Source organism: Carassius carassius, chromosome 4 (genome assembly GCF_963082965.1).
Source record: "Carassius carassius chromosome 4, fCarCar2.1, whole genome shotgun sequence".
Classification (NCBI taxonomy): domain Eukaryota; kingdom Metazoa; phylum Chordata; class Actinopteri; order Cypriniformes; family Cyprinidae; genus Carassius; species Carassius carassius.
In genome coordinates this window covers 21,722,661-21,745,096 of record NC_081758.1, presented here as the reverse complement: position 1 = coordinate 21,745,096, position 22,436 = coordinate 21,722,661, and the positions used below count along the sequence as shown (strand labels likewise).

Here is a 22,436-nt window from a genome sequence, read left to right as displayed (position 1 = left end):
TAGCACGTTAGAGCTGAAGCAGTAGCAAGCATTGTTGCACCAACAGGTTCACTGTCTTCTACATTATGAAAATAACACCTGTACACATGAATGACTACAAGAACACAAGCAAGACATCTCACTTATCATGTAAAATGTTCTTAAAACCAACTTCTGACTACTAGTGTCATCAACCAATAATCGTATGTCATGCAATATATCATGTCACATTTTTAATAGTGGACTGCATAGCCATCCATGAACTCAATAATTCAAGCACTATCATAGTGACATCTAGTGGTAGACATACAGCAACAGATCACAGATTTGCCAAATTTATTTGCAAGTTTTTTAAATGGAAATAAAATTATAACTCTGGATAATAATGCAACATATATTTCTTATAATTTAATAGCAAGACTCAAAGTAAAAGCACTTTTCATAAAAAAGATGCCATAATAGCAGGACGGATTTAGCGGCAGATTAAAAACGACTCAGCCAAGCTCTCCAGACACAATATTTCTTATTCACGTCACTGCTAAATGGTGCGCTGAGTCTGTGGCTTCAGACAACGAGACTGTTCTGAATCCCTGCTCTTTTGGTTGCCCACATAGGTATTACAAATGCAGACTGGATAAACAAAATCGATATAAAGATAACAGCACAAGATTCGTTCAGAGAACTGCAGTGAAGTATGTCCCTGTAATTATCTAATGGATAAAGTACAACAACAGCCCTGGCACACCTACTGTACTCCCACATAAATATCAGACTCCCTATTTCCTGAGATGCAATATGCTGATAAGTGTCTTTTATTCTGTTGTGCTGGGTGTAGTTCTCCCATGGGATCGATGTGCTTACTGAATCACAAAACTGTTCCCTAAAGTTTTCATATATATATATATATTTCCCTAAGGTATACTTGTTTTGAATTTTTTCTCTCTTAAATGTATTACAGTGCACACGTAATTGAAGCCATCTGTCAGTGGACTTTGTTCATTAATCCTGATTATGCTAGATTAAGGTCTCTAGCTCGTGGTTGGCAAAGTCATGGTTTCTAATAGTAAAGAGATGTCAAACACGAAAGTGCCACCTCATCCCTTGGTTTCTCATTTTCTTTGCAATCTCATTTTAGACTAAAAAACTTTAATGAATTGATGCATTATTTTAAAAAAAGTTATCAGACACCAAGACACTGTACTAAAGGTTAATTGCCCTGTTATTAAATTAATTCAATATAAACATCACTTATTTGTACTCTCGACATCTGAGGAAATTTGCCAGAATTTGCCAGAATCACAAACACTCAGAAAGTACATAATGCCACGATCAAAGGGAGAAGAAAAACACAGACGAAAACATTCATAACCACTAATCCATAACCAGATTGAAAACTATAGTCTCCAAATGGAAAAGAATGCAAAAGTGGATCTGTCCAGAAGTGTTCAGGCTTACAAAAGAAACAGTTTTAGCTAGTGATTATTAAAAACAAATTTTATCTCATTGTAACAAGGCAGAAATCTTTATATGTAAGTCTGTGTGTAAGGAACTTTGCATGCCTTTCTAATCACTTCTTAAGCAGCAGTTTATATTATAACTGTCAGGTACCTGCTGACTTGTTGCTGAACTACAGTTGTGTTTTTGAAGACACCTACTGGCTGTTTCACTCAAAGGCATCTAAGAAAACAGCAATACATCACAAATTGCTTCAAAGCAGTAGTAAACAGTAAAAAACCCATGCCAGTGTCAACAAAAGGGATAAATTAATTATTCATTTTAATTAGAATTAAGACTTCCATTTGAGCTAAAAAGACACTCTATAGAAGATAATATAGTAGCGGTTTTCAGATCAGTTCAGTTCAGTTATTCAGTGACCATGTTTGATATTGTCAAGCAAAGCAGAATCAATACATTTTACTGAAATGTAATTGTCTTTATGGCCCACAAACACATTTGAACTTATTGGATTTTTGTGTGTTAACCTGACTGTTAACTTGTTGAGCTCATATGATCAGTCTCACATTATCCCCCTGTAATTCCCCTTTAATGGAAACCTTTACTTATGGAATTTATTTTATCATGATTGACTCTCAGTATAAGTCGCACAGTATAAAATGACTGATCAGAGCAATGTTACTTAAAGTGCACCTTTCCAGAGATTAATCATCAGACTGAATTAGTCTTGGAAATTCTTCATCACTCACACTAATTATTTTAATCTCAGGTTGAACTTTCAGTTTTTGCAGTATGCACATAAGTACTGAACATAATAAACTAATTTGGTTTACACAAAGAACACAGGTAAACCTTTACACGCATGCACCCTTAGAACAAGTTTAATTCTTAACATTATACTCATTTTAATACAGCTTTGGATGCATTTCCTAACATGCCAGTCCAATAATGCTTTTCTTTGAAAGCCTCACCTCCCAGCGTTAATGCTCATAAATACCTAGAAATTGGTTTTTAGATGCTACAGTGGCCATGAGTCACGAGGGAGAGAATAATTAGCCAAAATGCACTCAGATAGAGAGTAAGAGATGTAATTACAGTAGCTAGCCTTCCTTTTAACCCACAGACTTTTCAACACAACGACATCAGTACTGTCTTACGAGTGTGTTTCAGGCATTTACACACACACACACACACATACACCATGCATTACAGTAGAGACACATGTTAGTTGTGTATGATACGTACATACATTATGATTATTGTCCTCTTGCATTATTGACAAACTATTTTCCTATTTAACACTGTAAAGCTGCTTTGACAATCTGTATTGTATAAAGTGCTATATAAAAAATAAAGGTGACTTGTGTTATTGTGAAACAGGTTATTTCACATAGCATTTAGAGGACCACATCAGCTGGAACTGATTTGAACAACATTTCAAAAACTTACAACATAAACAAAAGAATGAGTTAATGTGTTCATCAGTTATGTAGCCTGAATTAAAAAGATGGATTTTTGTACTTGCTTTGCATGAAATAATAATTTGAACGCATTGGAAAAACTAAGATGCACAATTATTGTTATACACTGACCAAAGTTTTCAGTGATCAATAACCTTGATCAGTATTGATTTAATTATCCACTGTTTCATTTTCAACTGTTAACTTAAATATGCAGGTCTTGGTCAACATATTTACTAACTCTCCTGTTTATGTCAATCACTTGTATTCTGGTGAGCTGAAAAAAATCTAAAGGTCTTCAGTCTTTTACGCATGCATGCATTTGTAATTGATCACTAATGTTAAAACACTACTGTGGTTTATTTCTTAGTAACCTTTAAAAAATACATTTCATAACCTTTATTATGTGCCTGCTGCAATTGCCTAATTACTCTCCGAGCTCACCTGCTCAAAGGGAATGCAGCCTATCAGTGTCCCGGGCCACAGATGATGCAGCAACAAACCAAAATACATTTGTATTGCTGGTGATGCTATTTTTCTCACAATCACACCATTGTGCTTTATCTATTAAGCACCCAATTGTGTTAGTGTTATTGAATTTACTTAGCTGTCATCTTAGAGCTGATGCCAGTCCCAAATGCTTTTATGTTTTCATTAGCTAAGTGTTTCTAAAAATGTGAGTGCTTCGAAAAACAATGACAGGTTTTCAGTAAGTTATATGACGAGTCATTTTTATTTTATTGAGTAATTGTATAGCTGAAACTGGATTATTAGCCATGTTGTGATAAATAATATATATAAGGCTTAATAATGTGGAAAACTATATATATCCTCTTTTAAAATATCTGACATTAATTTCTCAAATATAAGAATCACATGGAGCTCTCACTGAAGGCTTTCAATTGAAGCATACTTTACATGTATTTACCGAATATGAACAGCAGGTGGAGATGTTAAATAACACATTACTCACACCATTTATTTCATTTTATGAATTTTAATCCAGTGAGCTGTTTGTTACCTCTCTTTGTTGGAAGAGATGTTTTGTTTACATAACCTTAGCAACAGTTACCTCAGTCTGACTATTTTTATTTTATTTTTTTAACCATTGCATTAGATCTCTGGCATGTGTCTCAACATATCTTATAGCTTTAACTAAAAAGTCTCGTTGTTCCAAGATATGCAAATATTATAATCGCAGTATTGTGTAACGTTCATGAATTCAAACCTGTCATTAAGAGATTCCTCTGATCACAGTTCACTGTGTCAAACATATTAACCATCATTCTAGCCTTATCAGTGTCAGTGCAAGACCTTAGCCTTGCTTTAACTTGAATGGATTATAACTGTGGAATGATTATCAATTTTGCTCAATGGTTTGAGGGCATAAAGCAACACAGCATTCTTCTAAGGAGTTATTGGGGTCAAAAGATAATAGGTTATTTCATCATAATCAGAGAGCAGGGGTCATGGGAGAAATCGCCTGTTGTTCAGTGCTATATGAACTTATTCAGACATCATCTATCTATCTATCTATCTATCATGGAATTCAATCATAAGTCTGTTTATTCAGTTCATAGAATTACAAATATTGGATAATGGCATGATGAATGGCAATTATATGTTCTGCAGTCAGAAGGATGTATTTACAGGAGACCAACACTCATAATGATATTTATCTGTACTATTCATGTCCCTCTACATGCTGGTGTAATGTAGTGAACGGACTTTTATTCTGCATGAGTGAACATTAGCTGCACATTATAGCCTACGTAAAAAAAAAAATTAATCACTACCTAAATTGCACATCTTAAAATTTAATCTGGAGTTTTTGTATGTTCAGTGACCTCATGTTTTAACGCATTGTTAACAGAGCGTGTGAGGATTATGTTTCAGAGAATAAGATGCAAAAAAAAAAAAACCAATACACAGCGTGCACATGAAATTTTTTACCAGCTGGTTATTTCAAATCGTGTTTTCAACATATGTAAAACCTTAAAACCAACTATCTTTCGCTAATCTTGTTCAGAAACATAAATGTATGCGTACATTTGTTTTGAGGAACAACGCGTGAGAAAGATGAGGCTATAATTATATAGCTTACTTTATCATTTGCGTTTCACGCATGCAAAGCCCTCTTAAACTGCTGGATAGATCTTTCCACATTTTCTACACCGTGAACTCTTAAAGGCGGAGCATTCGTTTTAAGTTAAAATGTGTAGAATGTGGTAAGCGTTCGATGAGTTTCAAATGAAGTTTGAATTGCTGTGTTTGAAGAGAAGCGCGCGCAGGAAGCTGATCTTATTCGCTGCTCAGCTGAATTTCTGTTGGCTTAGTGCAGACCCTGCCCTGATTGCCTTATATCCACGTCTATTGACGTGTAGAGAGCAGATGGAGGCAGGACTGATCTGATCTTTAGTCTTCAGAGGTCATTCTCGCTACAGTTACAGCCACTTGTTGCCAAATCGCTCAAAGAGCGCGAGCGCGTCGCGAAACCGTTTCCATAAAGAGCTATTTCTTTGCTTTCGCGACACACATCTAGATGTTGAGACGGAAATACAAGCACTTCTTCTGACTTTGTTTGGGGAAAAAGGTCACTGTTGAGCAAATTCGTCGCATTTGACGGGAGAAGCATGGTTGACAACACAAGCATAGCAACTAAATCTGCACTGGTAAGCATGCGCTCTTGCTCCTCAGGTAGAATATAGATATCGTTATGCTTAGCCTGTCACTGTATTTTAGATATTGAATTCAATATTTACTGCACTTAGATGTTTGTACGCACGTTGTGTTACGCTGAACACGTTGCCATTCGACTTATAGCTAGCAACACAGCATATACATTATATCTTACATAATTTGAATAATTCGAGGTCGTTTTTTTTACATCACATCAGAAATGTGACATTGCGTGCAATTACAGTGCAGACCGTCAGATAGTTTATTCTGTTAGTGGAATCATTTCCATAGGTAATTTTCATAAGTAATTTTATCTTATGAACTCGGTAATAATATTTGAACATTTTAATATAAGAAAAATATACGCAAAAAAAAGTTGCCTGTAGTGATGAGTTTACTTTTTCCGACTATTTTAATTAGCTCACTAAAGAGTAAAATCGAGTAAAAATAACACGTTAGCTACAAGTTAAATGAATGGCAGACATGAAAGGATTGAAAGGATTTTGCAGTGTGCATCAGTTATACGTTTTGTCTTTTTCAAGATATAAATAGTTTTGTTATCTTTAGTGAAGTAAGCTAAGGCTACCTAATTATTCACATAGGTTCTACATATAGGGTGACTTTTTTGTTATATTTTTACGTCCATTCTGCTAAACTATAAAATGTAAATGGAATGTTCGTGAACACTCTCTCGGGTCTCTTCTTGTGCACCGCGAATTTGTAATTTTACCAAAGCTAAACATCAATTATCAAAAATACTTTTAAAAGCAACACATTTTGTGATTGTAGTTCTGATATGTGAAAGTATCCTACAATAATGTCATACATAATATTTTTATGCTTTATTGATCTGCCTGAATCGTAATGGGTAGCGCGTAAAAAGCGTTTTTACGGTTAACGTTACATCTTCTGACGACCTTTTATGTTTGTTACCGCCTTTTTTATTATAGCTAAATATACGTGGTCTGACTAACTGTAATTATAACTTTTATACTTGTTATAAAGCCAACTGTTTGTATGAAAAATAATTTTTACTTTACCCCCCCAAACCATTTAGTTGTTGTTGTTTTTTTTTTTTCTGGAGAGGGGGGTTTAAGGCTTAATTAAGGGGGTCTGACTTCACGAAGTCACCCTTAATTCTGCTTCCAGCTCAAATTTGTAGTGACATTTGCCTTCTGTTGACCACAGCAAGCCGCTTTCTCGTCGGCGAGCTCTCTTCCTCTGCTGGTGTGCTCCTCCGGGGCTCACAGTCACTCGAGCGGCGGCAGCGGGATGAAGCTGGAGGCGGTCATGGAGAACCTGCAGCGGCAGCAGGCGGCTCGACTCGCCCTGGAGGAGAAACTCCGCCAAGCCGACAAGGAGAAAGAAATCAGATCAATGGTGGAGTCGCAGATTCACCAGCAAGCTATCGCTTTCCGCCACTATCAAGCAGCGGTGAGGGGAGCGTTCGCTGCGGGAGCCCCGAACTCGAGCTCCGGCCAGACACACGAGCTCACAGCCGACTCCGACATCGATGATGATGAGGAGGACGACCCAGACCTGGACCGCGGCATGGATGATGAAGACCGCGACTTGGAGGAAGATGACAGTATGAATGAGGCTGGAGGGGATGAAGACATGGAAGGACCCCTCGCTCATTACCCACCACACCATGCTGTTTATCCCGGTGACGGGCAGTCTCCAAAAAGTACCCCGATACTTCTGTCCAGAGTCCAGCCAACCTATTCAGCTCCCAGACAGACTGAATCACCGAGTGGTTTGGCACCGCAAGCACAATCACAGCACCACGAATGGACTTATGAGGAGCAGTTCAAACAGGTATGTTCATGAGTGATAGATTCTAGTAATGATGTCCCTTAACCCTTGAATGTGCACTCTGTTGAACTCTGGTGATTACTAATGTGTAAAGTTTGAAAGCTTGAAGTGAGATTGGGTTCAATCCTGTGTGAAACTACTTGCATAAGCCTCAGTATCATTCAGGGCGACACAGCTAGTTGTTACAATTACAATTACAATTTTAATGCTTAATCTTAATAAAAACCATACTGTCCAGACACTTGCATCATGCATTGACATTATACATTAAGTTCAACTATATCAGGATTGATCCTTGCTTCATTGTCTAGTTTCTTCATTAGCATATATACATATACAGTCTGCAGACTAAGCACTTAAATTTTCAAAAAATGTAATTGCATTTTTATGTAAAATCAAAATTGCAACCTGTAGTAATTTCACTCTTTTAAATACTTTTAATTTTGATGCAGAAAAAATTATTCATTGTTTAAATAATTGCTCAAAATATTTAAATAGTGACCATTTAATAATTTAGGTCTTAAACGCATTTTTGCAGAAAGCATAAAGAGCAAATATGTTTTTTATTAAAGTCTTTGCTGTTGATGTGCAGAAGTGCAAAATGTTAGTCTGGTTTGATGGCTTTGGTTGCATTTGAGTTATTCAAGGTTGCTTGTACAGTACACCTGTACACTGGATATTCAGGGTTATGCACAAGAATGTTTCATAGTTATGCTGCAGCAGTTTTGCTCCACTATATTCTCAAAGGAAAATTTAGAGTGATACACTGACAGTGAGTCTCTTAAACAAACACAGATCTATGCAGAATGAATCTGGATGGACTTGTCATTCCTTATTTATGATGGATCATTCAGAGACCTGGCCAAATGAGACATGCACATTAGCGGCTGCATTAGCGTAAGTACTCGCTTAATGTAAGGGGAACAATTTTGTTTGAATAAGGACAGCTGTTTTGACTCAATGTTATGAAATGGAGACAAACAATACAAAAAAGAAGAAAGATCTCAAATGAGGTCAACTTTATTTTAATAATGTGGTCTTATATGTTGGGTTTTAATTTCTAAAAGTTGTGTTTCACTATTAGATTTATAAAGAACTTTAACAAAAAAAACAAATTAGTATGTAGTTTTTTGATCATACAGGTATAAGAATAATACCAACCACAACATTTGCTTAAAAAAACTAAGGACAGTGTTACACAACACAATTAGTGTGGTTTTGCAGAAGTCGAGGACGTGCATTTTGTAATCACTTTTGAGCTATTTGGACGAATCAAGTGAAATGCAGAAACAATATAAGGATGCCGATAGCATTTAGCAGACTGACTGGAGCCACTGTACTTTAAAAAATGCTAGAAATGGTTTCTTAAAATAAGAAAGACTTTTTAGAGGAATTTACAAATCGATTGGCATTAATATTAATTGGGACCAATTCCTGGTTTCAGTATTTGAATACAGTATTAAATACAGACAATTACTTATCTTGGAAATAATTTTATAAGTCAGCCCAAAGTGTTTTCATTATCTTTCATTTATGTTTCTGTACATTATTCCTTAGTTAAAAACTAAACCCAATAATCTAAATAACTCTCAATTATAATGTTATAAATTCATTCCTCTTTTAGTCAAGCCTAAGCTAGATGTGGACTGATGTTAGAAATGAGTGATTCATCAAAGGAAAACAGAATATATAGGAGAGAGAGCCAGACAGCGAAAGGATTGGAAGAGACAAAGTTAAACCGGTTATCAAACGGCTGTTTATTGTCAAAGAAACAGTGAAGGGAGAGGAAAAAAAGCAAGTAGTTGCGTAGAGTTTTGGCAAGAATGCAGGAAGCTAGACGTGGTAGCATTCCAACCTGGCTCCCTCCCAATAATGCTGGGATATCCCTCTCCGGCTGCATATGGGTCGGCTCAAAGCCAAGCCATTACGAAATAGGAACAAACGGCATACTTCACTACAGTCTAGCCAGACAAACATGTTTAAATGTGTGTGTGTCCACAAAGAGAATCACATTCTGGACCAACATTGCTTCATACTTAAATGTTTACTGGCCCTATACTTTTGCATATGCAGTGTTTGTTAGATGTATGCACTGAAATACCAGAAGGATTTTGCATTGCATTGCACAGATGTTTTTATATACTTTAAAATAGCAAACTTATTAAAGCATTATTTTTCTAACAAATTAAGTTTTAAAACATAAGTAATATTTGAGTTTATAATAGAGGTTTGGGATTAGTAAAATGTAAAAATATTTTTGAGTCTCTCATGCTCACCAAGGTTCCATTTATTTGATCAAAAATAAAATAAAATATAAACAGTAATACTGTGAAATATTCTAACAATTTAAAATAACAGTTCCATATTGTAATATATTTTGAAATGTCATTTATTCCTGTGATGACAAAGCTGAATTTACATTACTCCAGTCTCCAGTGTCACATGGTCCTTCAGAAATCATTCTAATATGCTGTTTTGGTGCCAAAGAAACATTTCTTATTATAATCAAAGTTGTTGTGCTGCTTAAAATTTTTGTGAGAAATTTCTTTGTAAATATTTTTGCACTTTTTTAAAATGGCAAATCTTTTATAAAATTCTCTGCTGTCACTTTTGATCAGTTGAATGCATCTTTGCTGAATAAAAGCATTCATTGAAAAAATATTACTGACCCCAACTAGGGCTGTTCGATTAATCGAAATCGAATGGAAATCACGATTTGAGACGTTGCGATTTGCTAATCGCAAAAGCCTGCGATGTGGACGCGATATTACTCTGTAGAGCATATGCATGACTGTCAGTCTTGAGTGACAGTCTTACTAACCAATAGAGTGAGCGCACTTCTGTTCTCCCCAATCAGCTATGCTCTAACCAACTGTGTAAATTCCCACCATAAAAAAAAGGAAAAAAAGAAAGCAGGAGAGAGACAGAGTGGGATTATGGCGTCTATAGGGTTAGGTCAATAGTTAGGCAAATTAAAACTAAAGAAAAAGTTATGTAACTTAAGCTTTGAAAAGACAGACAATGAACAAAAAAGATAATTTACAAGAGCTGCGTGAGTCACAATGCATCAAGAGCATCTCTTATTGCATGTTCGCTATTCCCAATTCAGAAGACCGCACAAACAGCCTGAGTCTCTGAATGCTTCTCATACTCTCCCCTCTCTTCCCCACACGGTGTGAATCCCACTTCACAGATGAACCGTTCACAATTGCCGCACTCACACAGCCTGTTTCATAACGCTCGGTTATATTCTCGCGCGCACCTCACCGCAAATCTCCACAAGCGCATCTGGCAGTATGGATGAGGCTTGACGCACGCGCGCAACCTGTGTCGACTCTTGCCTGTATTGCACAGCCCTAACCCCAACCTTTTGAATAATAGTGTATGTAATGTTAAACACATTCCAATTTAGAGTTAATATGCTGGATAAGCAGGCTCTATATCTCAACCTGTTTGAAGCACATATCAAATGTGTTCACTAAAATACAGAGTGTACTTTTTCCCTTCAGCAAATATCATCTTTTGATTGCTCAGTAAGACCTCCACTTTGGTTTCAGGTCATATGTTTGATCCCCTTCTCTGTATCACTCGGTCATGTTTTGCAAACATAAAAAAACTCAAAGAATGGCTTTTTCCCATAACAAGTCTTTTACGGGACCATAGAGGGGGCTGGGCAGGGCTGAACGGAGTAGAGGAAACCCAGCAGTGGTGTTAGGTTTCACTACAGAAGCTTGTGGAAAGGGAGGGTTGTCTTTGCTACTCCAGTCCACTTTAGTAAAATTAGTCTACTAATGTATTGTCTTTTGGCTTAGAGGGTATTAGCACTCTCTGAACTTTGAACTTTGTTTTGTTTGTTTTGAGTTAAGAAGAGACAGTTTGGATGTTGAATCTTTTACAAATAATCATTACAAACCTGTGTAAATTCAGAATGATCTTTTTGGATTTTTAAAATGCCGTTCAAAAGAGATGAATGAGTTTTCGAGGCAGCCAGTGATGACCTAATTCACTCGAAAACACTCACAATTAAGCAAAACATCTCTTGGAGAAAATAGGAAATGAGGCAATTGTGAAATGACTGAAGGGAAGACAAAGTTCCCCCCCAGACAGGAAGGCAAAATAGTCTTTGTGGTTAAACAAATGTTTTCATCGGGCAGGGGTTCAAAGATACGCACCTCTTTGTTTTGCTGGACACTTTTTTGAAAAGGAAAAAAAAAATAAAAACTTGTTTAAGTGAGAGACAGAGGCTATTTGCAGCCAACACAGCCCTAACCCATGAGCCTCTGCAGTTAGTCTGTTGATATATGTAAATAGCCTGTCCTAAAGTCTTCTCAAGTAACACGCTTGAATTCAAGCCCATTTATACCTTCATAAAAATGCTTGGAGCCCCTTTTTTGAAATCCACACACATACACACACAGTAACTCCAGAGTCAACACAAAACATTATTTGAGTTTACAGGCCTGCTCCACCCCTACGGTATCCCCTTCTGTTTGATTACACTGCTTTGCTCACATGTTTTGGGGTCCTGAGAGCCATTAAGTTCCCCAGCATGCAGTCTCAAGCTAAAACACATGCATGGAGCCAGTTCTCCATATGGCACAGAGGTTGTGATTTTTACTAAGCATTAATGTTGTTAGCCTTCTGTGGTATGAGCTAACCCAGGCCTTCTGACAGCTGTGGCAGGTTCATTTTGGATGTGTGCTGTAAGTGGAAATATTTGATGGAATGCCAGTCTTCTCTGTTTTAGATCTCCTTATACATAAGAGCCTGCTTTAGCTTGGTGGTCTGTTATAAATCCATGTTGAACATGTCATCAGCAGGTAATCTGAAAATCCTGCTCCGAACATTAACCATACTAAACATTCAGAACTGGTAACAGACCCAGACATAGAGCTACTGTACGTCAACATCTTACTCGCTGACTGCAATAACAAAAACAGTCATACGGCTAAGTAAGAGCATTCCATTTTAATGCCATCGGTCATCACACAAACTCTGAATGAATGCAACTTTTTTACTGTAGTTTGAGCAAGAGGCTGATAAATGTGCTTAAATGATTTTATTTAAAAATGTTTTTAATTTTTACTATTATATGTTACACTTGTATTGGTGTAACTATCATATATTCGGAAGGAATGCACAATGTATCAGTATCTTACAGTATATATCTCAGGCAGTTGTAGACCACTTGGCACATTACCATTGCCATGTTATAGAATTCACTTACGCTTTATCTTTAAAACCACTAATAATTTAATAACACCTTTAAATTACAAATGTCTTAATAAATGTAGATTATTTTTCATACTGTACATTATAATGTTGTGATTCCTAAATTCACTTGTAGCATTTAAAATTATTCATAGAATGTTGAATTTTTTTAGACTAAATATATATGAAGCACATTTATTTACAGTAAGTTACCTAACAACATTTTACCATGCAGGGGGATTGATTAGTTTGGCTTGCCTCTTTGATGTAGATGTCACATGTTAAAAGAAATTTAGATTTTACTTGGACTCTTTCTGTTGTAGCTTGGAAAAGTCAAAGGGTAACGATCAAACTCAGCAAATGCTAATATAACCCCCCCCCCCCCCCCCCGTCTCGTGACAAGCAATTTGTCTGACCACACTAAGCATGAAATGTCTGTGTGATGTAATACAATCACATTATGAAGATGCATTTTAATGTAAGCGATGTGCAAAACTGACTAGTTGGTGGCTTGTCTGAAAGACTAGTTGATTAATTGCTCTTAAGGGAACGCCGTATAATTTGTCTCTTTCTGAACTTGAGAAGCAGTCATAAACCGTCTGTTGTCAACAGAAGAAAAGCTTTATGGGCTCCCTGCATTTTCTTTAAGAAAAAAAAGATAGTTTTATCATTTGAAAATGAAGAAATATTGAAAAAATACTGAACAAATTTACACTAGTTTATGTAAAAATTAAGCTACATAAATATTAGTACGTACTAGTATTTATTGTTCTACAGTGAATTATCACAATAGTAATATTCTTCTTCTTATTATTATTATTTTATAGTCATATTATTATAGAGTATAATCTTAATTCTTTGGGCAAAATTGTGCCTCTATACAAAGATTAGATTCCCAAACTGTGCAGCCCTAGCATAACATAAAAAAGATACATGGTTTGTGAGGACAAAAGCTACATGGAAATGTTTTCTTTTATTCTACTGAACTTTTTTGCTTTACACCTGATTAGCTGGGAATGTCATTAAAAATGTACAGTTATAATTGATTACTGTGCACTCTAAACTAGGGAGGCACCGGTTGACCGGCCATAATTCGGAAGCGGCCGGGTTTTGCTTAAAATACGCGATCGGCAATCGGCCGGTTTTTGGTCTTTTTTTCGGCCGATTTTTCCGGAAGTGCGCCCGCCTGCACAGACTACATTGTAATCGTTCGCTATGTCATTTGTGTGGAAGTATTTTGAAATCTGTGCGCAGGACACAGGCAGCCATTCAGCACTGGAAATGCAGAGCTTCATTCAGGAAGCAATCAGCCGTTGGTGTACTGGCGCACAAATAAGAAACCCTTTCCTGCGCGCACTAAAGCTGTGCGAGCGTATACTGTACCGGTCCACGCCCTGAACACGAGTAGACCGTGAAGAGATGTTCAGATCAACTTCTCAAGTGTTGGATGAGAAACGAAACAGACTAAACTGACAAAACTGAAATGCTTTTTTTTTTTCGTAAAATAGAACTTGCATACACGTTTGAAAAGCCAGAAGTAAACGAAAGTTCTGCATTAGGATGATTATTTTTTATTTTACCTTTAAATTACATCGACTTAATTAGATTTAAAAATCATCTGCTGTAACACACTGAGAAAAAGTGTTTCAGTAATCCAATAAAAACATTTTAGGGTAATGATTCACATCTATATTTTTTTTTACTTGAGACAATAAGTTATTTATTTTTCATTGGCTCAAGTAAAAAAATATAGATGTGAATCATTACTCTAATTTTTTTTTTTAATTGGATGAATGAAACACTTTATATCTTTGTTTTATTCGTTCCAACATTATTTGATTTTAAAATTTTGGAATATTGTATTTATATAGCACACTTTTATTTATTCTCACTGGTAAAGAACTTTTTTTTTTTTAATTTAAAACCAAATTTAAAAACTAAAACAAATACTGAATGCTGATTAAGAAACATCTTATTGAATGTGTGATGATTGTGTTGTTTGGACTGTAGAACTATGCAGTTGTTGCCTTTAATTTCACATCGTTACAGTTAATCTTTTCATTTGTGGCCAGTTCTATGTAGTTTCAACCCAATTCAAAAACAAAAGCTAAATGCTGATGTCTGTACCATCTATGTTTGTACTGAATGTAGTCTACTTACTATTCAGTTACTGTCGTTAATTTCAGATGGTTACGGTTATTGTTTTCAATAGCCAAAAGCCAGTTTGGCCTATTAAATACCAAATAAACATCTTGTTTATGCACACTTTCCTTCTTTCTTGTTTGTTGCTTAAAGATTTTAAAAAAATCGGAATCGGCCAGTTTGCTTGTAAAAAATCGTTATCGGAATCGGCCATGAAAAATCATGATCGTGCATCCCTACTCTAAACTGAATAGCAATGTTCAGTCAAATCTATTTATTTTGCTATGTTTGTTTGACATATCTTTGTGTTAGTTTGGTCTCTTTGTGTAAAAGTGTAACACTAGTTGTTAACACCCTTTTCCTTAGCAGTTGAATCATTCATAAAATGGAGGGTAAACTCAGTCTGGTTCAGAGACACACGAGGCTAAAGGTCACATGTAACAGTAGTCAATTAGCTTGTTGCTTAATACCACAGGCAATTTTTGGATAATGGACCCTAAACTGCAGGTTTTTTTGGGTTGAAAAAAATGGAGATATTAAGTGGATAGAAATGGAGAAGAATGTAAGAGCATAATGGGGGTGGAAGGAAAAAGGAAAGGCCTGTTGTGTGTGAATGCAAATATTCAAATGTTTATGTGTAATCTAACTCACTTGCCTGTTAGTACAGTGTCTGCTACTAAAACAACTAACACCAGAATGATTTGTGTTGTGACCTTTGTTTAAAACAAATGCTGTCTTTCTTTTCCGGCTTCATTAGCATGAGTCAAATGTAGTTCTTTGTACATCTCAGCCCTTGATTTCAGTTGTGCCCTTGACATGTGTTCAGTCAGGCCAAGGCAGCGAGCCAGGGAGGAAGCTGAAAGATTCGAGTGCTGCTTTCGGTGGCGGTGGCTCTTCGTCTCTGATTCAGGAGGTCAGTAATCACCCCCACCCCCCATTCCTCATTTTTGCTGTCTTTCTGCTTTGTTCAAATTGCAATCACTCCCCCTTTTACTGGCCCCAGGCCTCCCTGTAACAACCCCTCCACCCAAACAGTAGTGACAGTCTGGAGAATGATAGCGTTAAAGTCAAATAATCTTTTTTTCTGCCAGATAAAGCAATAGTGTGGAATCTTTGGGGCAGTTCACACAATTATATATATATATATATATATATATTTGTCCATACAATGAAAGTCAGTAGAGTGCTGTGTGGATCTGAACTATTTTGGCTTTCACTGTAAGAAAAAAACATTTTCAAAATATCTTAATAAATGAATGAATGATGAGTAAATAATGGAAACATTTTTATATTTGGGTGAACTACCCCTTTAAATGTCATCTAATCTGCATACTAGTGTAGTACTGTCAAAATGGCTCAATTCAGAGGTAGATGTAAAACACATGCATGAACGCAGACATTTTCTTTAAATGTGAAAACACTTAACATAACCTGATTTATATGAGTGAAGAATTAATTCAGCCGCTAAGGCATCAATCATCCACTTCTAACTCTAAGACAAAGTAATGTCTGTCCTAACTCAAAAGTTTGATACTGTCAAGGCCCAATTTAATCCAGTGCTAAATTCATGAATAAGTGCTGCTCATCTGACCAGCCAGTGCCCTATATAGTTCACAACCCATATGCAGCAGAAGGCCTGCTTTGTTTTTAATGGCCAGCAATGAATTCAAGGGTCAGTTAGAGCCTGAATTCCACAGGCATGTGACACAACATTCCCCACCTTCATGAAAGAAACCTCAATTACAGCAGACACTTTAATGCAGAAGACAGCTCTGTTTTAAAGCCGTTGATCATTTCATTAATTTAAGAAGGGCAATTTCAGTACTATTGCCATGGATGTCATTGACTTCCACACCTCCATGCTAAAAGTTTTGCAGTCAGTAAAAGACACCTCTGCTCGCTGGTGCCACGGCAGTGGAGAAACAGCGAACAATTCATAGTTTAAACAGCATCAGACTCCTCTGGATCCCAGGGATTGTTTATTTTACAGGTTTTGCCCTTCACCCGATTCCTTTCCTGCTGCTGTAAAGATGATTTATCAGGTCTGAAGGGAACTATGAAATATTTGAAATGAAAACAAGCTTGTGTCGCGTTTTGCTCTGAGGGGTTTGTTTTTTCCGTCTGGTTCAGTTTTTAAAGAAGGCTGTAACCTAAAATATTTCCACTCTACAATAAAAAGCAACACAGACATTAAAATGTGGTTTATGAAGAAATTTGAATAAACAGAGTGGCGGGGGTATTTTGAAATTTATCTTAAATATCTGTAGATTAGTTTTGGTGTTTTATTTTTACTTTATTCCTCAAGCAGATATCCTCAGAAGCAGGAAGGTTTGATTTCCTCCAGTTTGCCGGTCGTAGTGAATGCACTGTTTCACATGCTGTTCAAAAAAGAAAAACATTTGCGAGGTCATTTGTTATGTTTTCATAATAAATAAATCAGAAATAAGTTTATGCTGTTTATAAAAGTTATTCGTTCTGATTTGTTATATTTTGATGAGGTTTAAGAATGACAAATTATTATCACTGAGTGCAGGTTCTCAGTGATTTATTCAATAAATAACATTAGAAAATATCTATTTCTAAACAGTGAGATGCATTTGTCACCCTATAAATATATGGTATCGTAGAAAACATGTCTGTATTTAAGAAATATCAATATTTTCTACTGTATAGCACCAAAGACTAAAGCCCAGTTCACACCAAGAACGATAACTATAAAGATAATGATTTTAGCGTCCATACTAGCGAACGATATTGTCTGTTTATTGTAAGCGGACATGCGTCTGCAACTTTAAATTCTCAAACTTGTTTTAGCAGGATGGATTCTGATTGGCTGTCAATATTTTATCATTCATCAGATGGAAAAAATCATTCTGAAAATGATTCCAACGATATGGTTTCTCTGTACCTTTATCGTTATAGTTGTGGTGCAGACTCTGCTATTCTTTAATTTTGAGAACCATTTTTAGAACTATATCTTTATCATTATCTTTATAGTTATCATCCTTAATGTTCAGCAGAAAATCAAGGAACATAAATGTATTCTATGAAATAATGATTTTTGCTGCTTTTTCTGTGAATTATGGTAACAACAGACTGTGCTGAACCAATGAAATGCCAAATGTCAGCAGAGCAAAACCAAAATGGACTCTGACCTTAAGTGCACAATGAAGTAAAGAGTAGAGGCTGCTTTTATCCACGCCATTTGTGGACTATTTCAATATTGTGTAAGAGTTTTAGGTAAGAGAACCGGGATCCTCTGATAGCATGTATTGAATGTTTGTATGCCTGCGTTTACCAATCACACTTCTTTATTTGTTTCGCTCTGAACTCCATTCCATTCGTTTGTGTTAAATAACAGCACTTCCACAGAGGAAGGGACAGCTTGAAATTGATTTTTTTTCCGTAGATATGGATTTGATATTTTTCTATGTGAACAAAAAACGTATGAAAATTAAAAACTTTAAAATTAATTTTTAAAAAGAATACAGATTCAAATTTCTTCAGTGTTTGTTAGTTTACATTTTTTGTCTCCATCTTCCTCTATTTGTTTCACAGGTGAGAATTATTTTCCTAAAATAGCTAGGCACTCCAGCTAGTGTCTGGTTTATATATAGGTGAACACAATTCGATTAATAGAACTAAAAGTCATATCCATGTAATACCCTAGATCCCTTCTGGTCCCTTCCTCCTCCAAAGGGGTACAGGGAAGCAATCACTAAATTCTGATTGAAGCCCTCGCTAAATCAATACAAATCAGATATATCCCGTAATTCCATAGATCCGGAGCTGACCTAGTGCGTTGTACATCCTCACTCTCGTTTGCCCTTCCTATCTTTGACCAAATAACACATTAAACTGGGTGACAGAGCAAGAACTCATTACTTAAAATAGTATATGTCAACAGTTTGTTTATCCAGTGAACAAAAAGGAGTAAAAGTTGTCCTGCTGAAATCATAAATAATGTAAGATGATTTTTCTGTGTACAAATGAAAGTGCAGCCATGCATAATTTTTGTGTATTAATTAAGTTGTTGGGGTGCGAAATATGTCCAATCATGATTGACCACACTGTTAAAAAGCAGCCACTGTTATCAACAGAGGACATTATCCACTTCTCCTAGAATGAGGCCTAATGAAGTTAAATAGAATTTTGACAAGATAAGGAATTTGTTTACCTTACTTGATTCTATTCTCTCCCCCTCAGCGCTCATGATAAACTGTAGAAAAGAAGTCAGAAGGAAACAGAATATTCAAGGCTGCTCACAAGGGGGACGAAAGATCAATAACAAACCTTTTTGAGAAAAAAAGAAACATCCAGTGAAGGCCTCTTCAGTTTGGGTTCGAGTTAGTGATTAGGTGCAGGAACTAAATTCGTAGCATCAGAGAAACCATAAGGCTTGGCACTGAATCTGGCCCCTCCTCAGGGGGTGATCGCTGACCAATAAAAATGTACAACATAGCTGAGAGGAAGTAGCTTGTACAGCGACCTAGCTACACAATTGCGTGGTGAAGTACACGACCATTCAGTTTGGGATTGTAATATATAGACATAGACAGCTAGGGTACTACTATGATCATGGTCATGAAATGTAGCAAAGAGATCAGTAAAATAATCCAGGTGACATCAGGGGCTCAACCTTAATTTTGCAAAGATACAAGAATACTTTATTCAATGTATTCTTGTAGCTTTGTATTCTTCTCCGCAGATACGCTGTTTACGTTGTTGATGCTTTGACTTTAACGGAAACAACGTATCTATGTGGCGCAACTGACACAAAACAGCATGCACAATTTACATTCAGTGGATACTCTCCAAAATGGCGCTAGGGTGGAGGAGGCGAATTGTTGTTTAATCAAAATTACGGTCTAACCCCTGATGTCACCAGGATTATTTTACTGATCTCCTTGCTATGTTTCTGGATCTTGACCGTGGTAGTACCCTTGCTGTCTATGGAAGATTCAGAGAGCTCTCGGGATGCATCAAAAATATCTTAATTTGTGTTCCGAAGATGAACGGAGGTCTTACGGGTTTGGAACAACATGAGGGTGAGTTATTAATTACAAAATAATAAGTCACTGTCACTTTAAGATGGCTCCCAGAGAAACATGATCCTCTTCCATCAGCATTTGCCTCTGTGAAATCTAACATGGGGTTGCTGACTCTTCGTTTCTGTTTAGCATAAGCAGATTCTGATGACCTTTGACCTATATGTAGACCTCACCCCCTCTCATCGCCATAAAACTAGGCTCGCTGAGCATAGATTCCTCACTTGGTCATTGATCATTAAGGAGATGAAAGGGTTAGTGAAACGATCAGTCGTGACACACACTATACCATGAAGCGATCAGTAGAAAAATACTCTCATTCTTAAAACCTATACGGTAGTGTGGCATTTGACGATGACAATTTATTAAAGATATAATATTGAATATTGCAACATGCATTTCTTAGGATGGTGTGATGTCTGTCATTGGCGTGTTGTGTGTGTGGATGTGTGTATGTGTATATACACCTTACACCTCCCATCACTCACTGCTCAACTGTATCTCCATGTAGCTTCAGTGTGTGTTTCTAACTAGCTCATGTTTGTTCCACTTCTTTTTCGAATGCAGGTGAAATGTGCTGTATTCCTCAGAGCTGACCACGACTCATATTCCCTCTCTTCAATAATTCAAAGCTAGTGTCGTAAAGCTGTTACTTAAAGGCCTTTTCCGTCAGTGTCATTTTGTTGGCTTATATGTTGTGTTCCTGCTGTGTATCATCTGCTTAGATAAATGTTTTATGATCAACAGTAAATTTGACAGGCCAATGCTGTTCAGCAGATCCTTTCCAGATGGTATTTAGAAGTGAGCATGACAAGGATTTTATATTTATATTTATTTAAGATTGTAACACGTAATTGCATTGCTTACATTTCAGCTAACATGTAGTGTAAAAACTACTACTGTATATGCTAATGTAAGAAATTAATACTTTTATTCTGCAAGGATGCATTAAATTGTTCAAAAGTGACAGTAAAGAATTTTGTTACAAAAGACTTCTAAAAATATTAAGCAACACTTTCAAAATTGATTGCGTTGCTTTCAAAATTGATAATAAAAGGTAATTTTTGGGCACCAAATCAGCATATTAGAATGATTTATGAAGGATCATGGGACACTTAAAACTGGAGTAACGATGCTGAAAATTCTGCTTTTCCATCACAAGAAGAAATTACATTTAAAATAGATTAAAATAAAAAAAATACTACTTACAATTGTAATAAAATAATACTATAATTGCAGCCTTAGTGAGCATAAGAGCATACTGACACCAAACATTCAAACTGTAGTGTACAAACAATCTAATAAATTTTTTTTACAATGAATTGAAATTATATTACAAAAGCAATGGTGTAGAACAGACCAGCTACGATGGGTGTTAGCAATGTTTTCAAATAAGAGTTACGGTTAATTTCACTTCTTCTTTTCCCCTGAATAAGATATGCTAAAAAAGTTGTGATAATATTGGTTTTAACACAAAATATTTCAGTTTAGCCTGTGGCATCATGCTTCCACTTATATCAGCATATTTACAATAAGATAAATGGGGTGTTTAGACCTATTAGATGAACAACACAGATAATATGTAACAGTTGTGATTTTAAACTTGTTAATGTAGCACTGTAAAAATAAAAACCAAGAATGTTTTTGATGTCTATACATCAGCTGAATTATCTTGGGTATCAGATCTCTAAATTAAATTGCATTAATTATGATTATTACTAGTGGTTCAGTGGATCACAGGTTCACATCTTATGGTTCAGATCATATTACGGTTTTTGATGGTTTTTCGGATCAGCAAGAAGAAAAAAATCTACGTATCTTTGCTTTCCATAAGTATGATACCACAGCAAAAACTCTTAGCCTAAGAAATTTTGAACATTATTAAAGAGACAAGTGAACAGCCAGTAAAAGTGGAAACAAATAGGCTACACAAATTACAAGCATAGCTAAATACATCAGAACAATGTTACAAATGAGTTTGGTAGTATTAAGATACAGAAATGCAATAATTAAGTGTAAAATTAAACTGCATAGTGTTCACTGTATAAGTAAAAAAAAATTTTTGTCTTTGTCAAAAACGTGTTTTGTGGTTTGATGAGCATAATGACATCAGGAGTTATTATTAAGCTGCTGCCACTTTAAGACCTGATGCACGGATCCAATATAGCCTAATGGTACACATCCAATTTCTTTCTCAGCTGTTCTTGCTCACTTAAGACACAACAGACTGCATTTGCCACAGTGATTGTCGATATCAGTATTTTGTCAATTTTATTTGTATATGCGTCTGTTCAAATGCAAGGACTGAATGAGACAGGAAAGATAATTCAGTTCGGTGTTTGTGCGCAGTTAGACATGTTATACTGTATTATGGCCATTAATCGCAACATGAAAATTTGATACCGGCATATACCTACGCGTTGTCAAATGCGCCTCTTTGCGTGTGCTAGCTTCATGATAGAAAACAACGCACAAGCAACGAATCAAGTTCCAATTCGCCTTTTCTTTTTATAAAATGGTTTAAAATCACTTGCGTGTGTAAACACATACAATTGATAAACTTTCACCCTATTATGCTTAAATTGTGCAATTAATCTGCGGATCACATGCGTGCCAAACCTTGGGGCTTGGTCTGTACAAATCAATC

The 22,436-nt window shown here is 36.1% G+C and overlaps 1 protein-coding gene across 3 annotated transcripts in view; it reads left to right on the top strand.

The window, feature by feature from the left end:
- Positions 1-22,436, top strand: part of arid3c (AT rich interactive domain 3C (BRIGHT-like)) — a 169,200-nt gene that overhangs the window by 65,562 nt on the left and 81,202 nt on the right. The window contains exons 1-3 of one of the 3 annotated variants that reach the window (XM_059547889.1): positions 5,112-5,566; positions 6,762-7,391; positions 15,568-15,654. In XM_059547889.1, coding sequence (XP_059403872.1) covers positions 5,528-5,566; positions 6,762-7,391; positions 15,568-15,654 — 756 coding nt within the window. In that variant the 5' untranslated portion in view covers positions 5,112-5,527. Of the gene's footprint in view, positions 1-5,111; positions 5,567-6,761; positions 7,392-15,567; positions 15,655-22,436 lie in introns of those variants that run through there. The other 2 variants (XM_059547891.1, XM_059547892.1) reach the window with 2 other exon arrangements.